The sequence below is a fragment of the Manis pentadactyla genome, chromosome 3 (assembly GCF_030020395.1).
Source record: "Manis pentadactyla isolate mManPen7 chromosome 3, mManPen7.hap1, whole genome shotgun sequence".
Taxonomy (NCBI): domain Eukaryota; kingdom Metazoa; phylum Chordata; class Mammalia; order Pholidota; family Manidae; genus Manis; species Manis pentadactyla.
This window is the reverse complement of record NC_080021.1, coordinates 69,598,533-69,621,140: the sequence shown is the minus strand read 5'-3', so window position 1 is coordinate 69,621,140 and position 22,608 is coordinate 69,598,533. Positions and strand designations below refer to the sequence as shown.

At 40.7% G+C, this 22,608-nt stretch overlaps 1 protein-coding gene across 1 annotated transcript in view; it reads left to right on the top strand.

Moving 5' to 3' along the window:
* The window catches only part of CSPP1 (centrosome and spindle pole associated protein 1), a 163,427-nt gene extending 141,640 nt beyond the window's left edge, over nucleotides 1–21,787 (top strand). Inside the window, 7 exon segments of the mRNA XM_057498016.1 lie at nucleotides 6,566–6,705; nucleotides 8,906–9,046; nucleotides 10,828–10,874; nucleotides 12,902–12,965; nucleotides 18,053–18,162; nucleotides 20,147–20,285; nucleotides 20,930–21,787. Of these exon segments, the coding sequence (XP_057353999.1) occupies nucleotides 6,566–6,705; nucleotides 8,906–9,046; nucleotides 10,828–10,874; nucleotides 12,902–12,965; nucleotides 18,053–18,162; nucleotides 20,147–20,285; nucleotides 20,930–21,141 (853 nt within the window). The 3' untranslated portion in view covers nucleotides 21,142–21,787.
* Nucleotides 21,788–22,608: the final 821 nt, after the last annotated feature.

Below are 22,608 nucleotides of genomic sequence, written 5' to 3'. Positions count from 1 at the left end.
TAATTTCCTAGGTACCACAGAATACAGCATTTTTTACTAATTAGGTATGAAGTTCCCTGAAAGCCCATTAAAAAAATTAGTGATGGGGACTGTGGATAATACCCATAATATTGGGCAGTATATCAACACCATATTTTCTGTGTAATTCCTGTTTTAGGTTGAGGGGAGATGTCTTGCCAATGGGTTTCAGCCCCCAGCAAGTTCACTATGGATTCAGTGTGACCATGAAATGACAGTAGAACATTTCTTTGGGGGGAAAGGGTTTATTACCCGTCTTGTTCTCCGGTGGTAGGTCGAGCACTAGCGTCTCTACCTCCACCCAGAGCACTGGGCCGAGCTCTCTATATAGCGCAATAATAGCTTATTGCCTATGGGTGTGGAAATGGCAGCCTAGCAACAGGCCAGTTACATCATCAGGTGGTTTAAGTTCAGTGAGGATCCTGGCCATAGGAACCCCAACTTCTCCACACTCCACCCCTCCAGGATTCTCGCCTTACAATCTACACACTCTCAATCTTCTGTAATGGTCCCTGTGTGAGAAAGCTGGAGCACAGTAACCAGATTCTACAGCAGCCACAGAGGATAACAACAACTTAGAGATAATAACAAAAATTAAGATACAACAAGATTTTAATACAGATAACAAAAATTATAATAATCCTCAAGCCAGAGGAGGTTCCCAATCCACAAAGACTTTAGGGGCGATGAGACACATGTTTCAATGACACCAACATAGGCAAATCTTGTCCATCAGGTAGGATGCATGCAAGAGAGTGGTCCTGTGATAGGACTGTAGCAGGAAGGGGGTCCCATCCAGGTTTAGTATACCATACTTTTACTCCTTTCCCCGACGGGGTTACTGAAGGGTCTATATATAGTGCTACTGGAGGTGCATGCACTGGCCATAATGATAAAACAAAACTCACCGGTAAGATGCTCCTACTTTCTGGCCGTTCAGTATATGCTACTGTGAACTTTGGGGGCCACTGTGCTGTTATTCCAGGATTACACAGGGGGCCAGATCCCAGGCCTTGTCCCCAATGTGCCAGGAGAGCCAGCCATCGTTGGTCCATGTGTCAAAAGTTCCAAGGCCACGTCCACTCAATGGAGTCTCCGGGGTTCAGTGCAGTTGGCGCTGGGAGCAAGATACTATTCTGGTGGCCAAACTTTGGCTTCAGTGATTCTTCCTTGGTTTTTATTTGCAGTTGTATAGGGGAGGTAGCCATATGTGTTAACATGTCTACGGGGCTCAGGGCTCCCTTTTGGGGTCTCTCGTTCAAATGCCATAGCACGGTCCATAAGTGGACTAACCATCCTGCAGACTATTGGTATCTGACTTTAGTCCAGATTTTAATAAGGCATTGTGCCTCTCTATCATGCCTGCTATGGTTGGATTGGATGGAATGTGAAACTTCCATTTGATTCCCAGCTGACGCACCCATTCTTTCAGTGTTTATCCAGTAAAATGGGTGCCCTGATCACTCTCATTTTACCTGTAGTTGGCCATAGGCAGCAAAGAGATGCTCCAGGCCTCTTTTGGTCGTCTGCTGTTCTGCACAACGGGTAGGAAAGCAACCAGAAGACCAGTAGCTGTGTCCACACAAGTCATCGCATACCGATATCCTTCTCACACAGGTAGAGGCCCAATATAGCCTATCTGCCACCTGATGAGGGGTATAGGCCCTTTAGCTATTGTCCCATGTTGCTGTGGAACTCGGTGTAAATCCCTTTTGGAGCACATGACACACTCCTGCCGGGCTCTTCTAACTTCTTTAAAGGTCAAAGACAAGCCCCACTGACAGACTACAGCCCACATTGTCTTTTGCCCCCCAATGCAACAAACGCTGATGTAACCATTGGGCTACATCAGAGGCAGGCTTTCCTTCTAACCAATGTATCTGGGGCAATTTATCTGCTTCATCATTTCCTGGGGATGCCAGTGGCAAATGACCTGTCACAAGGTATTTTGTAATTATTTTAGTTTAACCACAGGCCCATAAGTCTTGCCACAGTTCTTGCCCCCAAAGGGGTTGGTGACCAACCAGCCAGTTGGCATGGTACCAGGTTGGTAGCCACGGGTTAGTCCCCAGTGGACCACCCAGCTGTCAGTGCAGACAACTATAGGGGAGGGCTCCTGGCTGATCACAAGCTACACAGCCCAACAACTCTGCCCACTGGCTGCTCTTCCCCTCACCATCTTCCATCCGTATTGTCTCAGTGTTAGGATGGAAAACTATGGCCCTCCATTTTGCAGGCTGCCCATGTCCAGCTGTCTGTGTACCATGCATCTTTGGGTATAGGGGCTCTTCCCTCCCGATAGGAACTCTTTGCTACTAATGGTTCAAAAGGAAGTTCTTCCTACTTTTCATCAGTATATGTCACTGGCCCCAATAAGCATTGGAGTTCTTCACTCAAGGGGCTAATAGGGCACTACGCTGCTGTAGGTAAGCACCCCACTTGGCTAGTGTGGGTGTTTGTGCCACACCACTCCTTGGCTTTTGGGTCCAGTCTCGCACCCACCCCAAGATGAAATAGGTGTTTATTACCTTTATCGGGGCCATTCCAGTGATGGGTTCTGTAACCTGCAGGGCATGATGATACATGGCACCAGTTGTTTTTCTATCAAAGTGTATTGTACCTCTGTCCCTTTCCAGAGTTGTGACCAGCATCCAGTAGGTTGGCGAGTTTGTTCAAGCTGCTGCCAGAAACCCCAGCCATAACCGTCTTCAGTCACATGAACATAGAGCTCACAGGGCCTTGGTGGGTCTATCACACTCAAGGCCTACACAGCCTTGACTGCTTGTTTTGCTGTAGTAAAGGCAGATGCACATGTCTCATCCCAGTCCCACCTGACGCCCTTTCATACCAACCAGTATAAGGGCTTTAGAATTTGTGTCAAGTGCAGGATAAACACTCTCCAGTAGCCTAGAAGACCCAAAAATTCCTGTAGCAATGCTACAGTTGTAGGGGTAAGAAAGCCCTGGTCTTTATCTGTAACTGCTTCTGGTATCACTTTGGTCTTACCCGACCAGATGACCCCCAAGAATTTGACAGACAAACCAGGTCCCTGAACCTTGGTGCTGTTCACAGCCCATCCTTTCTCCTATAGATGTTGCAGCAGTCTAGGTGCTGCACCTTCTAGATCTGAAAGAGAATCAGACAAAAGCATGACATCATCAATATAATGGTACAGCTGCACCATTGGTGGTTTCTCCCATAGAGCTAAGTCCTGGGCTACGAGTCCATGACAGATGGTGGGGCTGTGGGGGTATCCCTGTGAAAGGACGGTGAAAGTCCATTGCCATCCTTCTCACATGAAGGCAAACTGTTCCTGATTTTCCTGCTCAATGTCAATGGAAAAGAAGGCATTAGCAAGATCTTCCACATAATGGTATGTTCCTAGTTCATGGCTGAGGGTATCCATCAGGTCTGCAATAGAGGGGACAGCAGCATGAATAGGGGGTGTAACTTTATTCAATTCTCTGTAATCCACAGTCATATGCCAGGAGCCATCTGGCTTTTTTACTGGCTATACTGGGGAACTGAAAGGAAAGGACTATGGGTGGGCTTTATAATACTCACCTTTTCCAGCTCCTTGAGTTTCTCCAATCTCTTTATGCCCTCCAGGCAGTTTGTATTATTTGGTATTAGTCACCCGTGGAGTCACAGGCAAAGCTATGGGTGGGTGCGTAGCATGGCTCCTCAGAACTGCCTTCACCACACATACTCTCAGTCTGAACTAACCTGCAGTGGTCTGCAACCATAGACCCTGCAGGATATCCATCCCCAGATATACTCAGGGATAGGAGATATATATGCAGTATACTCTTTTGGGGGTAGACACCCAATTCCCAAAGGGATTTGGGCTTGTTTCACTCTGATAGCCTTTCCCCTGTATCCATCTATGATAGTGGGGGTCCTGGGGAACTGCTCAGGGTTACCATGAATCAGTGAACATTCAGCCCCTGTATCCACCAGAGCCAGGACACGTTGTATGTTCACTGGGGACCAATGGATAGCTATTCCAACATGTGGCCTCCGGTCCCCCCCTGGTCCCTCAGGGCAGGTACCTTGACCTTTCCCTCAGTTGAACCATGATCCCCAATCATCTTCCTGTGTGGGCTCAAGTGAGGTTGGCTCGTTCTCCAGCAGGAAGTCTTGCAAACACACGGGGTGGACATATGGCTCTGTATCTGACCTCTGCCTCTCTGGTCTTAATGGCTGGAACTACTGCTCTCGTTTCAGCTGTTGCCATACCTCTAGCAAGATCCTATTTGACTTCCCATCTAATTTCCTTCCATCTGCTCCTGCCTGTATTAAATCAACCCACTTCTGCATCTTCATAACCTTTGTGGGGCCCTGTAAATTCTTCCTGCGAGTAACAGGTCTTCTCTCTTTCCATGTTCTAATTGCTTCAGCCTCTCCTAAGTCTGCTACTTTACATGTTACCTCATGTATGGGCTATGCTAAGTGAAGGGAAAGAATGGCCATTAGAGACCCAAAGAGGGATGTGGGAGCCATTTGAAGCACAATATTTCTCATCCCAGTAGTGAAAGGCTCTTCATATGGGCCATTATTCTCTGGACAATAGATGGAATTTCTTATGCCTAGCTCTCATAACATTTGTTGGAGCTCAGCATACATCTGCCATCTAACAGGAGAGGATGGTAGATCACCCTGATTGGGCCACACAGCATGAAGTGCAGCCATAAGCCAGTCGAGGAGGGAGTGAGTCCCTGGGGTCTGATGTATACTTTGTAACTGCTCCTTCAAGGCGGGCTGCACTGTCAGGGAAGACAGCTTTCCCATTTCTGATCCTGACAGAACAATTCCATCCACCCCTAAGTCCCACAGACACAGGAGCCAAGCTGATACTGACTCTGAAGGCTTCTGCCTAAACCGGGAGCCCAAATCCACCAGCTCAGCCTGAGTATAGGGGCGGACCATAGAGTGCGCCACGACCTGGGGAGGGGGCTGCTCCTCTCCTTGGGGAACTCGCGGCTGCTGGGTCTTTATTTTCTTTGCAACCTCTGGGCGTGCTTTCAATACAGGAGGGGTCAGTGCCTCCAGCACCACCTTTATCCTTCCCCAGCTCCATTTCTGGGGCTGATGGCACCTTTCTCTGCCCTCCCCGAAGTGCCTCCTCTGCTACAACCTTTACCTTTTCTACTGTGCCTCGCAGCAATACCAGCTCAGTCTTCAGCAGCTCCTATCTTCACCTCAATGCTTTTCAGCTGGTGTTCTCGTGCCACCTCCACCTGTGCTTCCCTCAGGAGTTCGACTTTTTCCTTTATTGCCTTTTCCTCCTTCAGAGCACCTGGCAGTGCTGCCGTCTCATTCTGTAAGGAATTTTCAACTCTTGAATGGCACCTTGCTGCCGGCATTCTCGTGCTGCTTCCTGTCGCATCAATGCCATTTCCTTCTTCAGGGAATCTACAGAAGTTTCCAGCTCGCATTCTTGTGCCATCATTTCTTGGGTCTTTTTCAGGAGCACTTCTCTTCTGTAGAATTTTTTAATACTGTGAGATGCAGCCAACCCACAGTCGCCGCTGCCTCATGGGCACTCTGTCTCTCAAAAGACCTACTTACTATATCAAGGGCCACCCCTCCCCTACTGCCTCAGGTATCACCTCCACTTGCCTCCAGTCCTGGCGTGGGGCCCAGCCCTCTAGGAGGCAAGCCACCTCAGACCACATACCCATTGGGGGACAGTCCACTTCCTCCCCATTCACAGGGGCAGCCTGCTGAAGCACCCCACCCATAAGGGCAGCCTGTCTTTTTCCTTGGTCAACAATGAACCCTGCTGACTTCACCAATTGTCTTGCCAATGGGTTTCAGCCCCCCTCTTCCCCCCATAAGTTCGCTATGGATTCAGTGACCAAAGAAATGACAGTAGAACGTTTCTTTGGGGTGAAAGGGTTTATTACTCGCGTTGTTCTCCCTGCGGTAGGTCGAGCACTAGCGTTTTTGCCTCTGCCCAGAGCACTGGGCCGAGCTCTCTATATAGCACAATAATAGCTTATTGCCTAAAGGTGTGGAAGCGGCAGCCCAGCAACATCATCAGGTGGTTTAAGTTCAGTGAGGATCCTGGCTATAGGAATCCCAACTTTGCCCCAGGAAGGTACCATTTACTGTGTACCTAATACATATCAAGCACTATGCTGGGTTCTTCACAATATATAATTTCACTTAATTCTCATGCTCTCAAGACTAAAAGGAATAGACATTATTTGCATCTTAAAGATACTAAAATCAAAGTCAAACTGCTAGTAAAAAGCAGAGCAGGTCTTTGAATCATGGTTTATCTGACCTAAAAGATGTGTGTATATGTTGTAAGGTGAAGCTAACTTATTCTACTCTTCTAGTAGGGTACTTTGCATTTGAGCATTTTGAGAGATTGTAACATTACATTTTTTATTACAAGGAATTGATATAACAGCTTTTAAAGTAAATTTTTATAATATATTGTAGTGAAAGATACCAAGTTTCTTGTACAGGGAGTTAAATGTGAACTCAGATTTCTCTTCCCTTAAAACATACATCATAATTTGTCATTTATCTATAGGAAAAGAGAAAGGAATCCCATGGACATATTTGATATGGCTAGACATCGGTTGCAAGCTCCTGTCAGAAGACAGTCACCTAAGGGCTTAGACCCTGCAACTTTTCAGAATATTCGTGACTTTAATGAGCTGAAAGATAGAGGTGAGTAGAATGCTGCTATTTTAACATATGGCAGGAGTGTTCTACCCATATTCATATATCCTTAAGGGCATTTGTATTCTTTTTCTAAAGTAATATTTCAGTTATGATATATATTTTAAGTGATGGTAAGTAAAACCTCTGTGTGCTTAAATTATTCAATTTCCCAATCTGGTAGATGAAGTTTTAGTTTGCCTATTTTGAAGAGTTTACAGCTGTTAAAGCCTTGGGAGTGGGTTGGATCATGAACGGTGTGAAGAGTGGCGCTTGGCATTTAATGGTGGATGGACAGAGCAAGACAAAGCTTGGTAAGGAAAGGGACTGAGAAGGAAAGGCCCGAGTGCCTGGAGGAGACAGAACATGGCATCCTGGCTGCTGAGGGAGGAGAATGGGCAACGGAGAAGGGGTCGTGGTGTAGGATGACTACTGGGGCTGTCACTTGGCTCAGAGGCACTGGTAATCTCTACTAGGTCCTTTTTGGTGGAAATATGGAAACTGAAGCCAATTAACTTTGGAATGAGGATTGAATAGGAGGCATAGTGTTGGAGGCAATAGCACTAAGACAGGCCTTGGAAGGTGCTGGGAAAGAGTGAAGGGAACAGAGTTGGAGGAGCTTGTCAGAGTGCCGGTGTGAAGAGCTGCTACAGGAGGAATAGGTTTAGGGTGTGAGAGAGTGAGCGGAGGTGGTTGTTGAAGGCAGCAGGCTCCCTGAGGATGCAGGAGGAGAAGCAAGAGGGTGGAGAAGAGTTGATGTAGACACTTAACGAGGGAATACTCATTAGGGAACTAGGGTTACCAAGGTAATGAGAGACCTGGGAGTCCAGAAACACAGAGAGGAGCCACAGTGTGTGTAATATGTAATTTTTATTTAGGAACAGTCACCAGAGCAGGTACTAGAATAAAGGGAGACATATAGTGGGATGTGTAGTCATATGACCTATACCAGATGAGCCAGAATTCCAACTTTTCTTCTATTTTTAGAGGTAAAGTCTATTACAGAATGTTTAGAAAATACAGAAAGAAAGAGAAGGAAGGAAAAAAAATCACCTTATTCAAACCACTAAAAATAAATACCCTTAATATTTTGGATGTTTTCTAGTTTTCTGAGTGTAACATAAAAACAAGATATAATTAATTTTCTCTAATTTTTCTAATTTAGATTTACAAGTGTCATCAATTACAAATACCATAGTTATTTTTTATGCTATCATTGAGTACTTACCATATGCCAGGCTTGATGTTAAGCCCAGTGGGTGTCAAAGGTGTTTTTATTATATGTGAGATCAAAACTATTTTTATTATAAACTAAGACATTATTTGTTTTTTTCATATTTATTCTCTTATGTATAGGTTTTCTAGAGGTTACACAGCATGTGATGACTTAATTGCTCTGAAACTAATAGAATGTGCATCTGTGTATCTTCATGTTTTAAAAATGTCTTAGTTTTAATTTCTAATTTGGGGTGTGTGTGTGTGAGAGAGAGGGAGGGAGAGAGAGAAAAGCTCTTTGGGGTCCTCAATTTTTAAGAATATAAAGATGTCTTGAGAACAAAGAGGTTTAAACCATAAAATTGAGTCTTTCATTTGCTTGTATTACCACATCTGGTCCTCATTCATTGTGTGAATGAGTTGCTGATATTTTCTTGTTTTTGCAGAGAGGAAACTGAGTCTGGAAGTGGTGAAGTCAGGGTCCAGTTCAGGTTCATATGTTCAGAATCTCTTCTGTTAACTTTATACTTAACCATGTTCTAGTTCTTACTGAACATGGTTTCCCATTTTTCACTATTATATTATTTTGATAATTTCTTATAAGGGATTCAGCTGTGATCCTAGTGTCTCATGGCTGCCTGAGTCGTAGCCGTGTGACTGCCTGCTGGGTGTGCCTGTAAATAGTTGCCCTTTGTGTGCTCTGGTGGCATCTTGGAGGGATGGAGAGCGCATCAGTAAGCTCCTGCTTGTTCTGGGGGGCTTCCTTATGATGTTAATAAGCTTGTGAAAAGATATTTATTTGAAGAATATTTAAATATTTTATGGTCTTTAGTTTTATGATAATTTGAATGTTCTTTGACTTTGGTGATGTCCCATTATTTATATTGTTTCTTGATTTTTGAAGTGAGGTTGTTCATATGTTATAGTGAAGTTTTGTGAAGTCCCATTTGGAAACAGGATTTAACTTTGTTGTATAACTTATTTTTTGCACCAGATTCAGAAACAAGAGTTGATCTGAAATTTATGTACCCAGATCCTCCAAGAGATCATCACACTTTAGAGATTCAGCAGCAAGCCCTGCTAAGGGAGCAGCAGAAGAGACTAAATAGAATAAAAATCCAGGAAGTTGCTAAAGGTAAGAAATAATCATTACTATTTCATAGAGTGTCATTGGGGCTTTTTGCCATCTTTCTTTCTCCACCTCTTGTATTGATTTCAGTCCTGGACAGGCCCCTTTAATGGCAGCTGCATGCTCACGTGGCCCTTTGATCTCTAGCCCTAGAAAAGAATGGCTCCCAGAGAGGCCTCCGATTGGCTGCACTGGTTTATGTTTTGCATGCATGAGAGGGTCCCAGCCGTTCACTGGAGTCTGGAGACTGGAGTACCTTGACTAGGTCGGGGGACAGCTGCCCCAGGAGCTAGGAGCCAGGGAAAGGCATGCTGGGCAGACAGTGCCCCCTGGGGCATTTCTCTACCCTGAGTGTTTAAGTGTTGATATTGCATAAAATCTGTAAAGCATCAGACTGGGCTATGAATATATTTTTGCATAATTAGCCCATCAGCAGATACTTATTGAGGGCCTTCTATGGGTGCAGGTGCTGACCCATATCCGGAGAATGTGGTGATGAATGAAATATGCTACTGCTCCCAAGGAGCTTCTACTCTGTTGGAGAAGTTAGGTGCTAAAAATGAGCATAACTGTGATGAGCACTGCAGAGAACTGTGGGGCCCTATGGGCACATGTACCTTGGGGTGGTTGGACACCCAGAGGCAGAATGGAGGGAGTGCTTCAGAGAGCATTTCTGGATGGGCTCCACTGACCAGGTGTATGACATGACTTTCACGTGTATCTCACCAGATGTGCTAGCCTTGAGGCTCTTGCAGGTGGCCATGGAAAATGAATCATAAAAAGACACCAGTCAGGTAACAAGAATAGGAGAACATGGTCATACCAGTTATTCTTAGGAAAATTTACCCTGCCTTGGTAGGCTGGTTTGGCCTGCAGAATCTGAGGAATCCTCTTGAACCACTTGAGACCACCTCACAGGAGTAAGGGGTGCATCACTTTGGGCCCAGGTCACAGGTCGAGACTTTGATAAGGACTGATACAGAAAAAGCCTTCCCCCCATCTTGTACAGAATTTTTAACAATGGTCTCATTGATCACCCTGTGACAGCAGAAAAACCCAAATTCTATGGTAAAACAGTAGGTTTATCATTAGGAGAGGAGAGGAGCAAGTATATTCAACCTTTGTGCTCACTTTGGAGGAAAATTTCTTTAAGATATGCAGCCAATGATCTGATCCAGTGTGGTTTTGGCATCTTAGACTGGGTAGTCCAAAAGGAGTCTCCAGGTGGATTTAATCATTTAATGCACAAGAATATGGTTTAACTATAAAACAGTCACAAATTTGGCTATAAGAAACCTAAGAAGGAATACAGACTGTCTTTGACGCCTGGAACTTTGGACTTCTCCAAGTTTGAACATATCAGAACTCTGTGCAAATCAGAGGAGCCTTTGGGATACCTGATTCCAACTCTTTTTTGCCCCTGGAACCAGGAGCCTGGAATTGAACTGGTTCCTGTTTAATTCTTCTCAACAACTTTCCACCCAGATGGTAGAAATACAAAAGAAGTTGGTGAAGAATCCTTCTTTATTTTTTCTGTAGGCATCAGTTTTATGTTTACAGTGATTCTACTTTTTATATTCATCAATGTGAATGGGAGAATTTTATCCAACTAGAATGTATGATAGATTATATTTATTTATAATAAGTGGTATCTTAAAAACATTCTGAAATATAATAGTTGAAAAGTAATTTCCAATAAAAATTTTTGTGACCTAGTTACAAAAGACACTCTAAAACTTATTTGTTTTTTTAAGTACTTCTTAACCTTTTCACTTTATTGACTACAGTTGATTTGGATGCCATCCCAAGTGTTAAAGTGCGAGACCACAAAATGGTAAGAAATCAGTTACAATTTTTCAAGCTAGATTTTGGGGGATACAAACTTTTAGGAGTATAAGTATTTTAATTTTGAATTCTTTGGGAATATTGAATTAAGAACTTAAATCTTACCAGTATCAATGGAGATATATTAGTATATAATATGTAGAGGAAGCATTGTGATAACTAAGAACAAGTTTGTCTATATCTGTGTGACTTCAGGTAAGCATTTCATCTTTTTTTACCTCAGCTTCCTAATCTGTAAAATGAGATAATAGTATTTACCTCGGATGATGGCTATGAAGATTAAATTAATATTTGCAAGGTTCAGAGACAAGCCTAGCATGTAATAATTTTATTAAATAAAAGTAGCTCAAGGATTGTGAGGATTAAGTGAGATAATATATTGAAAGCCCTTGGAGTAGGGCCTGGCCCATAGTGAGCACAGTGTAAGTATTTGCTGTCAATGGTGGCAGCAGTGGAAGTGGGAGTCTGTAACACAAGCAGTGGTGAGGCCTGTAAAGAAAAGGAGCAAGGTAAGGGCGTCACTTATCCTGAGGTGACATCTGTGCAAAGACTGAAGAAAGGGAAGGGATGAGCCATTTTTATTCAACACATACTTACTGAATACTATGGACCAGATACTATTCTAGGTGCTGGGGATATGAGAGTGAGCAAAAGGAATAAAAATCCCTACTTTCTGGTAAGCGGGAGAGGTAATAGAATCTATAGTAGATTAAATCATGGGGCTCTAGAGAAAATGGTATCTGTGAAATAGGGTGCTGGGAGTCCCAGGGTAAGAGGGTTTGCCTCTGAAATGCAGTGAGCATGAAAGGCCTCACTGCTTAGCTAATATTTGTGTAAGGGCATCAGGGAGGTGGCCATGTGAAATATCAGGGAACACCTCTGGAGGAAGACCAGGAAGGCAGAGGCCCTGGGCAGGAGGAGGCCTGGTGCATGTAAAGGGGAGGGAGAATGCCAGGGAGGCCAGAGAGCCATGAGCAAGGGGGTGGGGGTGGCACCTGAGGCCGAGAGGTGATGGGTTGCACTGTGGAGCCTCAGAGGTCATCACAAGGTTTTGTCTTTTATGCTGTGAATGTGTTGAGAAGCTTCCAAAATTTTTGAGCAAAGGAGTAATACTCTTTGTTTCATATTTTAACACTGTTATTCATTGAGAATAGACTGAGGAGGACAGGAGGCTGCTGTTTTATATCTCTTATAAAGAGATAAGGTGATTAAGCAAACAATTTGCTAATTTAGTGCAGACCATTTGGTAAATATTAGATGCTATTATTATCATGCTAGAAAGCAGAAATAGAGCTAATAAAAGTTAAAATAAAAATAAATTCAGTATATGGAAGAATTCAGTGGAAGAGAAGAACTTTCTGATTGTCAGTGCTGTGTATGAGTCTATCAGTTTCTTTAGAAGTTAATGGACAGCTCTTCACTGTAGTACATCCTTGAAATTCAGAAGGGAAACACAGGGAGGTGGTGGTGGATGACTTTAGGTTCCTTGCAACATAGAAGGTGAAATTATTCTCCACTGTAAAATTCTATGTGAATTTAAATTATTGCTCTCTTGAGAACTCATTACAAACCCAACCCTAGGATTTTTTCCCCCATGTCTGTGCTATGCCTTCTTGAAAACTGCTGACACATAAGGCGTCCCCGCCCTTTCCCACTCCACAGCAGAAACGATTACTCACCTTTATATTTCCAGTTCCTAGCGTGGAGGAAATAGTAAGTGTACTGTATGGATTTATTGAAAGAATAACTGAATCTCAGCAATGTAAAGACTTTAATTGTTTAATTGGGTTCATTGCTTCATACTCTATTTTCATCAGGAATAACTTGCCCCTTAGAAGTTCTTACCTGTATTTTCTGGGCATTGGACTGTGGTGTAGGAAGGAAGCGGCAAGTCCTACCTTCCCCATCCTCTTTTGCTAATTTTGGGAACAGTATGGAGATGTGTGCCTCTTAGTACAAACTTGTTTTTCTGCACAGGACTAATAAAAAATCACTGATATGTAACATTTCTTTTAGCCTAGAGATGACACTGATGATTTCTTGAAAAATTCATTATTGGAATCTGATAGTGCTTTTATTGGTGAGTATATTTATTCTACCAATCATTTGTTTAATATTAAACATTATTTGTATTTCTTGTGTTCATTTGAGATGGTAAAAAAAGGAGTATTGTTTTACTAACAATGAAAAAATGATCAGATATGACTTAAGAAGTTTTCAAGATCTGAAAACTAAAATGAACTTTAGAAGTCATGTGAATGTTTCACAAAAAAATCTGTATATGGATTTTCTTAACAGCTTTATATCCATAAAATGGAATAATACTAAGCACTAAAAAAGAGTGGACTATTGATATATGCAATGACTTGAATTAATCTCCAGGAAAATAAGGCTGAACAATGGAGTCCAATCCCCCAAAATTATATACTGTACAATTGCATTTATGTGACATTTTTACAATGATAAAATCTTAGAAATTGAGAAAGGATTAGTAGTTGCCAGCATGCCAGACGTTAAGGGGTAGGGAGAGGTATGTGTAGTTACAAGAGGATAACATGAGGTATCCTTGTGGGCTTGGAGCAGTCTTTAATCTTGACAGTTGGGGGTGGTTGGTAAACAAATTTAATCAGGCAATAAAATAATACTAAACATATACATACAAATGGATAGATATGTGAAGGTAACATGGGATCTTTTTTCTTAATACTCTATATATACACTTAATATATAAGCTTATGCGCTATCCATAAGGGAATGATCTCTTCTATATATTAGTTGTATTTCATGCCAATTACTTTATATTTTCATGTGATAAAAATTCCAAACTAGCCCATATATTGCTGTCTTTTTTTTTTTAATGAGTTTTTCCTGTCTGAAGAAGTCATATTGTGTAGAGTGAATAAAGGATAACTTGTCTGTAGTAGAATCAGGGAAATGTGACTTGTTCCTGCTGACAGTGAAGACAGTCTGGGACACTCAAGGTGGTGTCTTAGAATTTCCATTACACTAGATTTTATACTTGACCAAAGATACAGCAATCTCTCTTTTTGATCAATGGTCACCACAGATATCTCACAATTGTGACTGTGTTACTGCTGTTCTCATGAATATGGGTAAAGTTGGTAGTTTCAGTGCTTTTCTTTTTGATAACTTAGATGAAATGGGCCAGTTTTCTTAATGTCATAATCTGCCAAAACTCACACAAGAGAAAATGAAATTAGAATAGGCCTGTGTCTATTAAAGAAATTGAGAGGTGGGGAAATGGGGGAAATATTGGTCGAAGGGTACAAACTTTTCACTTTTAAGATGAACAAATTCTGGGAATTTTACGTGCAGCATGGTGACTGTGCTTAACAATACTGTATTGTATACTTGAAAGTTGCTGTGAGAATAGAGTTTTAATATTCTCACCATAACAACAGAAAAATGGTAAATATATGAGGTGAAGGATGTAGTAACTATCCTTATAACTACTGTAAACATTTTGCAATATATGTATATGAAATCATCACCTTAAACTTATGCAATGTTATGTGTCAATTGTATCTCAGTAAAGCTGGAAAAAACCAAATTGATCATGATAACAATAAAAGCAAGAAACTGAATCAGTAATCACTTTCATGGTATAGACATGATACTATATGTAGAAAAACCCTAAAGACTCCACAAAAAAACACTATTAAATGAATTCAGTAAGGTTGCAGAATACAAAATCAATGTACAGAAATCTGTTGCATTTTTATATATATAATCAATCCCACTTACAATTGATTGCATCAAAAAGAATAAAATAACTAGAAATAAGTTTAACCAAGGAGGTGAATAACCTGCAGTCTGTAAACTATAAGACGTTTGTGAAAGAAAATGAAGAAAACACAAATGGAAAGCTATTCCATGCTCACGGATGGGAAGAATTAATATTGCCAAAATGACCATAGTGCAGATTCAGTGCAATCCCTGTCAAAATATGAATGGCATTTCTTACTGAACTAGAGCAGATAAACCTAAAATTTGCAGCCACAAAAACTTCAAATAGCCTAAACAATCTTGAAAAAGAACGAAACTGGGGTATCATGTTCTTTGATTTCAAACTACTTTGATTTCAAAGCCATAGCAAGCAAAACAGTATGGTACTGGCACAAAAATAGACACACAGATTACTGGAACAGCATAGAGAGCCCAGAAATAAACCCATGCCTATGCTAATTCATGAAAAGGAGGCAAGAATATACAATAGGGAAAGACAGTCTCTTCAAAAAATGGTGTTGGGAAACTGGACAGCTTCATGCAAAAGAAAGAAATTGGATCACTGTTTTGAACCATACACAAAAATAAACTCAGATTAGAGATCTAAATATAAGACCTGAAACCATAAAACTCCTAGAGTTTTTTTCTGGATATGTCTCCCCAGGCAAGGGTAACAGAAGCAAAAATAAATAAGTGGACCATATAAACTAAAAAGCTTCTGCACAGAAAAGGAAACCGTCAACAAAAAACCTATTGTGTGGGAGGAGAAGATATTTGTAAATGATATATCCAATAAGGGGCTAGTACCCAAAATATATAAAGAAATCAAAACAACTCAATACCAAAAAAAAAATCAATTTAAAAAGTGGGCAGAGGACCTGAATGGTCACAAAAACAAGTGAACTCATAGAGAACAGATTAGTGACAAGTTGTGGTAGGGACCTGGACATATCCATGCAAAAAAATTAATCTAGACACAGATTGTATGCCCTGAACAAAATTCAACTGAAAATGGACCAGAGACATAAATATGTAATGCAACACTGTAAAACTTCTAGAATATAACATAGGAGAAAACCTAGAAGATCTTGGGTATGGTGATCACTTTTTAGATAAAACATCAAGGGTATGTATGATCCATGACAGAAATAAACTTGATGAACTAGACTTTATTAAAATAAAAAATGCTCTGCAAAAGACAATGTCAAGAGAATGAGAAGATAAGCCAAGATGGGAGAAAATATTTGCAAAAGACACATCTAAATAAAGGACTGTTGTCAAAAATATACAAAGAACTCTTAAAACTCAACAGTAAGATAACAGTCCAATTAAAAGATGGCAAAAGATCCAAACAGGCACTTCACCAAAGAAAGCATACGGATGGCAAATAAGCATATGAAGAGGTACTCCATATCTTGTGTTATCAGGGAAATGCAAATGAATACAACACGGCACCACATTGCATCAATTAGAGTGGCCAAAATCCAGAGCACAGACAACACCAAATGCTGCCAAGGATGTGGATCAGGAGGAACTTTCATTCATTGCTGGTGGGAGTGCAAAATTGTATAGCCACTTGAGAAGATGGTTTGGCAGTTTATTATAAAACTAAACATACTCTTACTGTAGGATCCAGCAATTACACTCTTTGAAAATTATTTCCACATGAAAACCAGTACACAAATGTTCTTAACAGTTTTGTCCATAAGTTGCCAAGACCTGGAAGCAACCAAGATGTCTTTCAGTAGGTGAATGGATAAATATATTATGGTACATCCTGACATTGGAATCAATTATTCAGTACTCAGAAGACAGAAAAAGACATGGAAGAACCTTGAATGTATATAGAAGCCAATCTGAATAGGCTACATACTGTATGATCCCAACCATTTGAACTCTGGAAAAGGTAAAATTATGGAGGCAGTAAAAAGACGAGCATTTGCCGAGGGTTATAGCAGAGAGGAATGAACAGGTGGAGCACAAAATTTTAGGGTAGTGAAGCTATTGTATGAAATGGTGTGATGATGGCTACATCTCAAAACTCATAGAATGTGCAACACCAAAAGTGAACTCTAATGAGCCTATGGATTTTGAGCAATTATGATTTGTCAGTGTAGGTTTATCAGTTTTAACAAATGTACCACCGTGGTGGGAGCTGTTAAGAGTGGGAGAAGGGTGTATACATATAGGGGATATAAGAATTCTCTGTACTTCCCACTCAGTTTCACTGAACTCTGGTAAACAGTCTAAAGTGTGAATGAATTAGTGGTGGGGTACATAAAGTCAGAAAACTATTTTTGGTGTAGTAGAGAACCCCATATCATTCAGTAGAATGTAGTATATTGCTCCATAAAAAAAGCTATACACTGAAAATTTCAAAAACTTAAATATCAATCATATGTTAAATGATAGTATTACATCAATGTTAAGTTTCCTGAATGTAATAATGCGATGTGGCTGCGTAGGAGACAGTCCTTGTTCTGGATGGTGCCAGCGGAAGTATTTAGGGATGAAGTGTCATGATGTCTACTGGCTCAGCAAAAGCAAGCAAGCAACAAAACCCAACCCCCCATATATAGTAAATGTAGCAAAATAAGAAATGATGACCTTAGTTACTCATTGTATTATAGTCACCATTTTTCTTTAGGTTTCAATTTTTTCAAAATAGAGAGTTTGGGGCAAAAAGTTCTAAATGTTGTAAGCTATTTACCTCCATGATCAAAAAGATTGACAATACTAAGTGATGGAAAGGATGTGGGGATACTAGAACCTTCTTATAATAGAACCACTTTTGAAAATGGTTTAGCTAATTCCTTAAAACACTAAATGTAGAGTTACTGTAATACCCAGCAATTTCACTCCTAGGAAAATACCCTAAGGAAATGAAAATATATGGCCACAAAAAGACATGCACATGAATGTTCACAGCAGCATTATTAATAATCACCAACTAGAATGAGTTCGTGTCCATCAGCTAATAAATGCTAGACAAAATGTGTGACATACCCATTTGATGGAGCCCTATTCTTCAAAAAAGAGTCAACTTGATACATGGTACAATACAGATGAACCTCAAACATTATTCTAAGTGAAAACTCAAAATATTACCTCATAATTTTGTCTCTGTAATTTCAGAAAGGTAGATCCCTTGAGACTGAAAGCAGGTCAGTGTTTACATGGGGCTGGGCGGGTGGGAGTGAGGAGTGAGCCAGTGAGCACAAGGGGGCTTTCTGAGGTGACGGAAATGTTCTGAAGCTCCACTGCAGTGGTGATCACACAGTCCTGTACGAGTCACTGAACTGCCTACAGTGCGCTGGGGGGATTGTTACTCTATATAAATCTTACTGAAGCTATTTAAAAACAGACTAAAAGGATTTGAAATGGATGTTGAAGATTTCTCTCCATGTGTGGTCCTTCTAGGTGCCTATGGTGAGACGTATCCTGCCATCGAAGAGGATGCCCTCCCTCTGCCAGCACCGCTGCCCTCTGCAAGGGAGCGCAGGAGGAACAAAATGAAAGGACTGGACTTAGTATGTCCTTTTCTTTTTTCCTCTTCAGTTTAGGAGTGAGAGTTCTGGGTTCTGACTCATGCTAAATTGGTGTGGTCCAGTAAAGAGAATTTGTGCTCTGGAATGAGGCCTGACCTTAGGCTCTCCCAGTTAAACAGCTGGATGACCTTGGGCTGGTCATTGAACTCTGGTGCCTTGGCTGCTTTGAGGTAGTATATTCCTATCTCCCAGGGTGGCTGCAACTAAGCCTAGTACCTGGCACAGAATCTCTGTCCTGTGTTCATTATTCACCCCAGCCCTCCCTACCTCCCTCCTGCAGAATATATGGATTTCAGAGAAGGCACAGTAAGAGATACCATTTATTGCAAAGCCTGCTATAGCCTCATAGTCACTTAAACCTATTACTGTAAGTATCTTCTCCGTTTTGGTCAGATGATTTGCCCAAGGTAACATTGAAGGCTGATATTCAAACCCATGTTCTTTTCACATAACATGTTTAAATGTTTTTACAGTGCACCCACTAAAATGTGCAGGCTTTGCAACCCTTTATATACCTCAAGTGTCACTTCTTTGGTGGGTAAGCAAGTTTGGGCAGTTTCTTAAACTATTTCCTTATATATGACGTGGAGGTAACAGAATTATATACGAAGCATTTTTGCCCTGAGTCAAGTACAGAGAACTCTCAACAAATGGCAAATGCTGTTATTAGCATTATATGTACAGCTTTACTAGGTGGCAGTAACTTGTTTTCTTAGCGATCACTAATCTTTGTCTCTATAAACGAGATTATACAATATATGGTTATTTGTGACTGGCTTTTTTCTTCCTTTTTCCAAAGGTCATCAAAGTTTTAGCATGTCAGTACTTGATTCCTTTCTATTGCTGAGTAATATTTCATTGTGTGGATAGTCCACATTTCGTTTATCCATTCAAAACTTGCCTGTTTTGAATATTGCTGCTTTTAACATTCATGCACAAGTTTTTTGTTTTTCATTTCTCGTAGAAGAAATGAAATTTCATTTCATATTAGGAGTATGATTGTTGGGTTATGTAGTAACATGTTTAGCATTTTGAAGAACTGCCAGACTTTTCCAAAGTGGCCACACCATTTTACATTCATACCTACTAGCACTGTATGAAGGTTCCAATTGCTCTACATCCTGGCCAAGAGTCACCATTGTCTTTTATTATAGCCATCCTAGAATGTGAAGTCATGTTTGTTATTTCCTTAATGATGTTGCACAACTTTTTATGTGCTTCCTGGCCATTTATCTACCTTCTTTGGAGATCTATTCAAATCCTTTGCCCGTTTTCAAATCAGGTTATCTTTGTATTGTTGAGTTTTCTTTCTATATTTTGGATACAAGCCCCAAATTTGATACAGTTTGCAGTATTTTCTCTCATTTTGTGGGTTTTTTTACTTTCTTGATGGTGTCCATTGGAGCACAGAAGCCATTGCCTAACCCAGTATCATGAAAGTTAACTTCTGTTTTCCTCTAAGAGTTTTGTTTTTGCTCTTCTGGTCAGTGACCCACTTTGTTAATTTTTGCATATGGTGTGAGGTTAGGGGGTCCAGATTTGTCCTTTTGCATGTGAACATCCAGTTATTTTGGTACCACTTGTTGAAAAGATATTTGTTTCCTATAGTGCATTTTGTTGGCTCTTATGTCTGGAAAGTGTAAGGGTTTATTTCTGGACTCACTCCCATTTTTAGTCCATTGATCTGTGTATGTATCCTTATGCCAGGATTACCCTATCTTGATTACTGTACTTGGACTGATAATAAGCCACTGCTGTTTTTTTCTTTTGTGTATTAAAGTGCCCACCTTTATTCAGTCTGGCAGCACTTACATGTTACCATAAATGCCAAACTTTCATCTGAGCCTACATGGATAAACAACAGGAGGTAGAATACAAATGCTACAGGTTTTGTTTGACTCACTGATTTATTCTGAATGTATTTTATGTTAATGATCATTTGTAAAGGTCTGTTTTCTAACTACAGGATAACAGCCATCCTCATGTACCACCAGATGGTTTCTCTTTAAAATCTGTATCCAGTGTAAATGTTGATCAGATTAGAATGAGAAATGAGGAACGAATTCGAAGACTCAACGAACTTCAGAATAAACCTATTAATACAGGTAGATGGCATAGTTTAATGGCCTACAGCAAACTCTCTATGAACTCTTAAACCTGCTTACATCGAAGTTCTCACTGATGGCTGGTGGGTAATAGACGGAATGAGTTTTGAAGTCATTCACAGACCGAAATTGACATCACAGGGTAGGAAGATTTTCCTGTTATTACACCGAATAATAAAACACATATGCAAGTTGAGGACAACCAATTCAATTAAATAATGAAAAATTAAGAGCTACCTTTTAATGGAGTTGACACACCTCTTAGGTAGTAGTGTTCTCTCTTGTCTAGTGTCTCCCTTTCCTGGTGACTTAACTCCCAACCTATTTAACAACACTGCTGTAAGGAAATTATTTCCCAAACCTTGCTCACTATAAGTTTTGTGTGGTATCCATTCAGTTTCTCCTGAGGTGACAGCAAGTTAAGACTGCCTACACTTCTACAGTCACCTTGCTTAGTCTATCAGTTTTTCATAAAACTGTATCCTTTCTGGATTTGCTTTTCTACCTCAAAAGGTGAGGGGTGTGGACATAATGGTACAGTGTACAGCTTGGCATTTCTCTACAGTACTATGTTCCTAACTGCAGAACTGCTGTGTTATCTGTGGCCCACATCACCTGAGTTGTGTTTCTCTTGCCCCTTGTAGATGAGAGCTCACTGGGGGACCCTGAAGACATCATGAAGCATGACGGTGATGATGGATCCGACTCTGTGGCAACTGAGCCCTGGCTCCGCCCGGGCACCTCAGAAACGCTGAAACAGTTCATGGCAGAGCACCTGAACCAGGAGCAGCAGCTGGTGCTTGGAAAACCAGGTGCTTTCCCCTGGCAGGGTCTCTACTGTGCACGGCTGAAATAAATCTATATTGACCCAGCAGTGTGCCTTTTCAGGAGAAATGGATGTTAAATCTGAACCTTTAATAATATGTGCTACTTTTGGCCTCTACTTGGAAGGTACTTAACACAAGTTTCATCTGTACAGAAGGTATATTTTTTCCACGATGGATATATATTAGGTATACAAATAAAAGGTTGAGTTTAATTTATGTAATGTAGAATCATACAGAGAGTTTTTGCACAATTTTGCCACAAATTAGGGTGGTAATGAACTCTTGAAATCAACTACCATATGTGCATTACTCTAAATTCTGTTAAGGTGAATTAAAACACAAAAGTGTCTTAACGATACTGTGAAACCAGAATGCTGTTTTATATGTGTATCTGCCATTGTTAATCACTATTTAAAACAATTCATTTAGCAGCTGGTTGTAGCTGTTATACAGTTACTGTGTAATAAGAGAATCAAATGTGCTAGTTACTCTTTCCATGTCACTTGTAGCGACTGATTCAGTGTAAATGATGGGAGACGAAACTTTTATTCCCATGAGCCAGGGACTAAATGCCACATCTTTCTGCCTGTTTGTGTGCTAATGAAGGCATTAAGTTTACTGATTTATGATTTAACTACTACTTGATAGAAATAAATTATTTTTATTACCAATGTCTATTTTCTGATTTTAACTGTAATTAATTGATGTTTCTAGACAAGGTGTTCTAGAAGTTGAAGGGAGACACGAACACCCAGGGGTCAAGGACAGAGCCCGGGATCCTTGCTGTGCCACCATGACCCTTGGGTCTGAGTGAGGAGTCCCCCACCAGCATAAAAGTGGTACATTTATTCATATTCTGGTAATTCTCTATAGTGTCTTTAACACCGGGATAGCTGAGAACTCCTCCTCCCCAAACTCCACTAGGTACTGTACTGATTCCTGTGCATTTCCACTGGCATAATTAGACATGTTTACCTCATGTGAAATTTCTCTGAATTTTAGATACATGTAAATTTTATACTATTTTATAATTAACCATTGTTTAGCTTACTGTAAAGATTTTTCCTCTTTTACCTTCATCTGAAAGTAAAATGAAAGCCTTTGTCCTCTAGGGAGAGTCCTGATACTATACGATAAAATAATAATAAACCACCAAAGCATTTGAAACACTTACCTCTCAGACCAGAAGGTCATGGTGGCGCCCAGATCTTGCATCGTGCAGGTAATAAATAATGGTGCACTTATAAATATACTGTTCAATGCCTGCTTATATGTAAGGTGTGAGAGCAAACACTCAACACTTCCCATTTTTTAACACAACCCTCAAATGATCTCAGTGTATGTTCCATTTTCCTTTTTAATGCCATTGTATCACACAACTTGAATGACTCCTACAAACTTTAGCTCTCTCAGGAAACAGTATAGCCTTATTTTGGATTAATACAAAAACAAAAAAGAAACAAACATTACACAGGTAATGCTGTAGATTACACAGG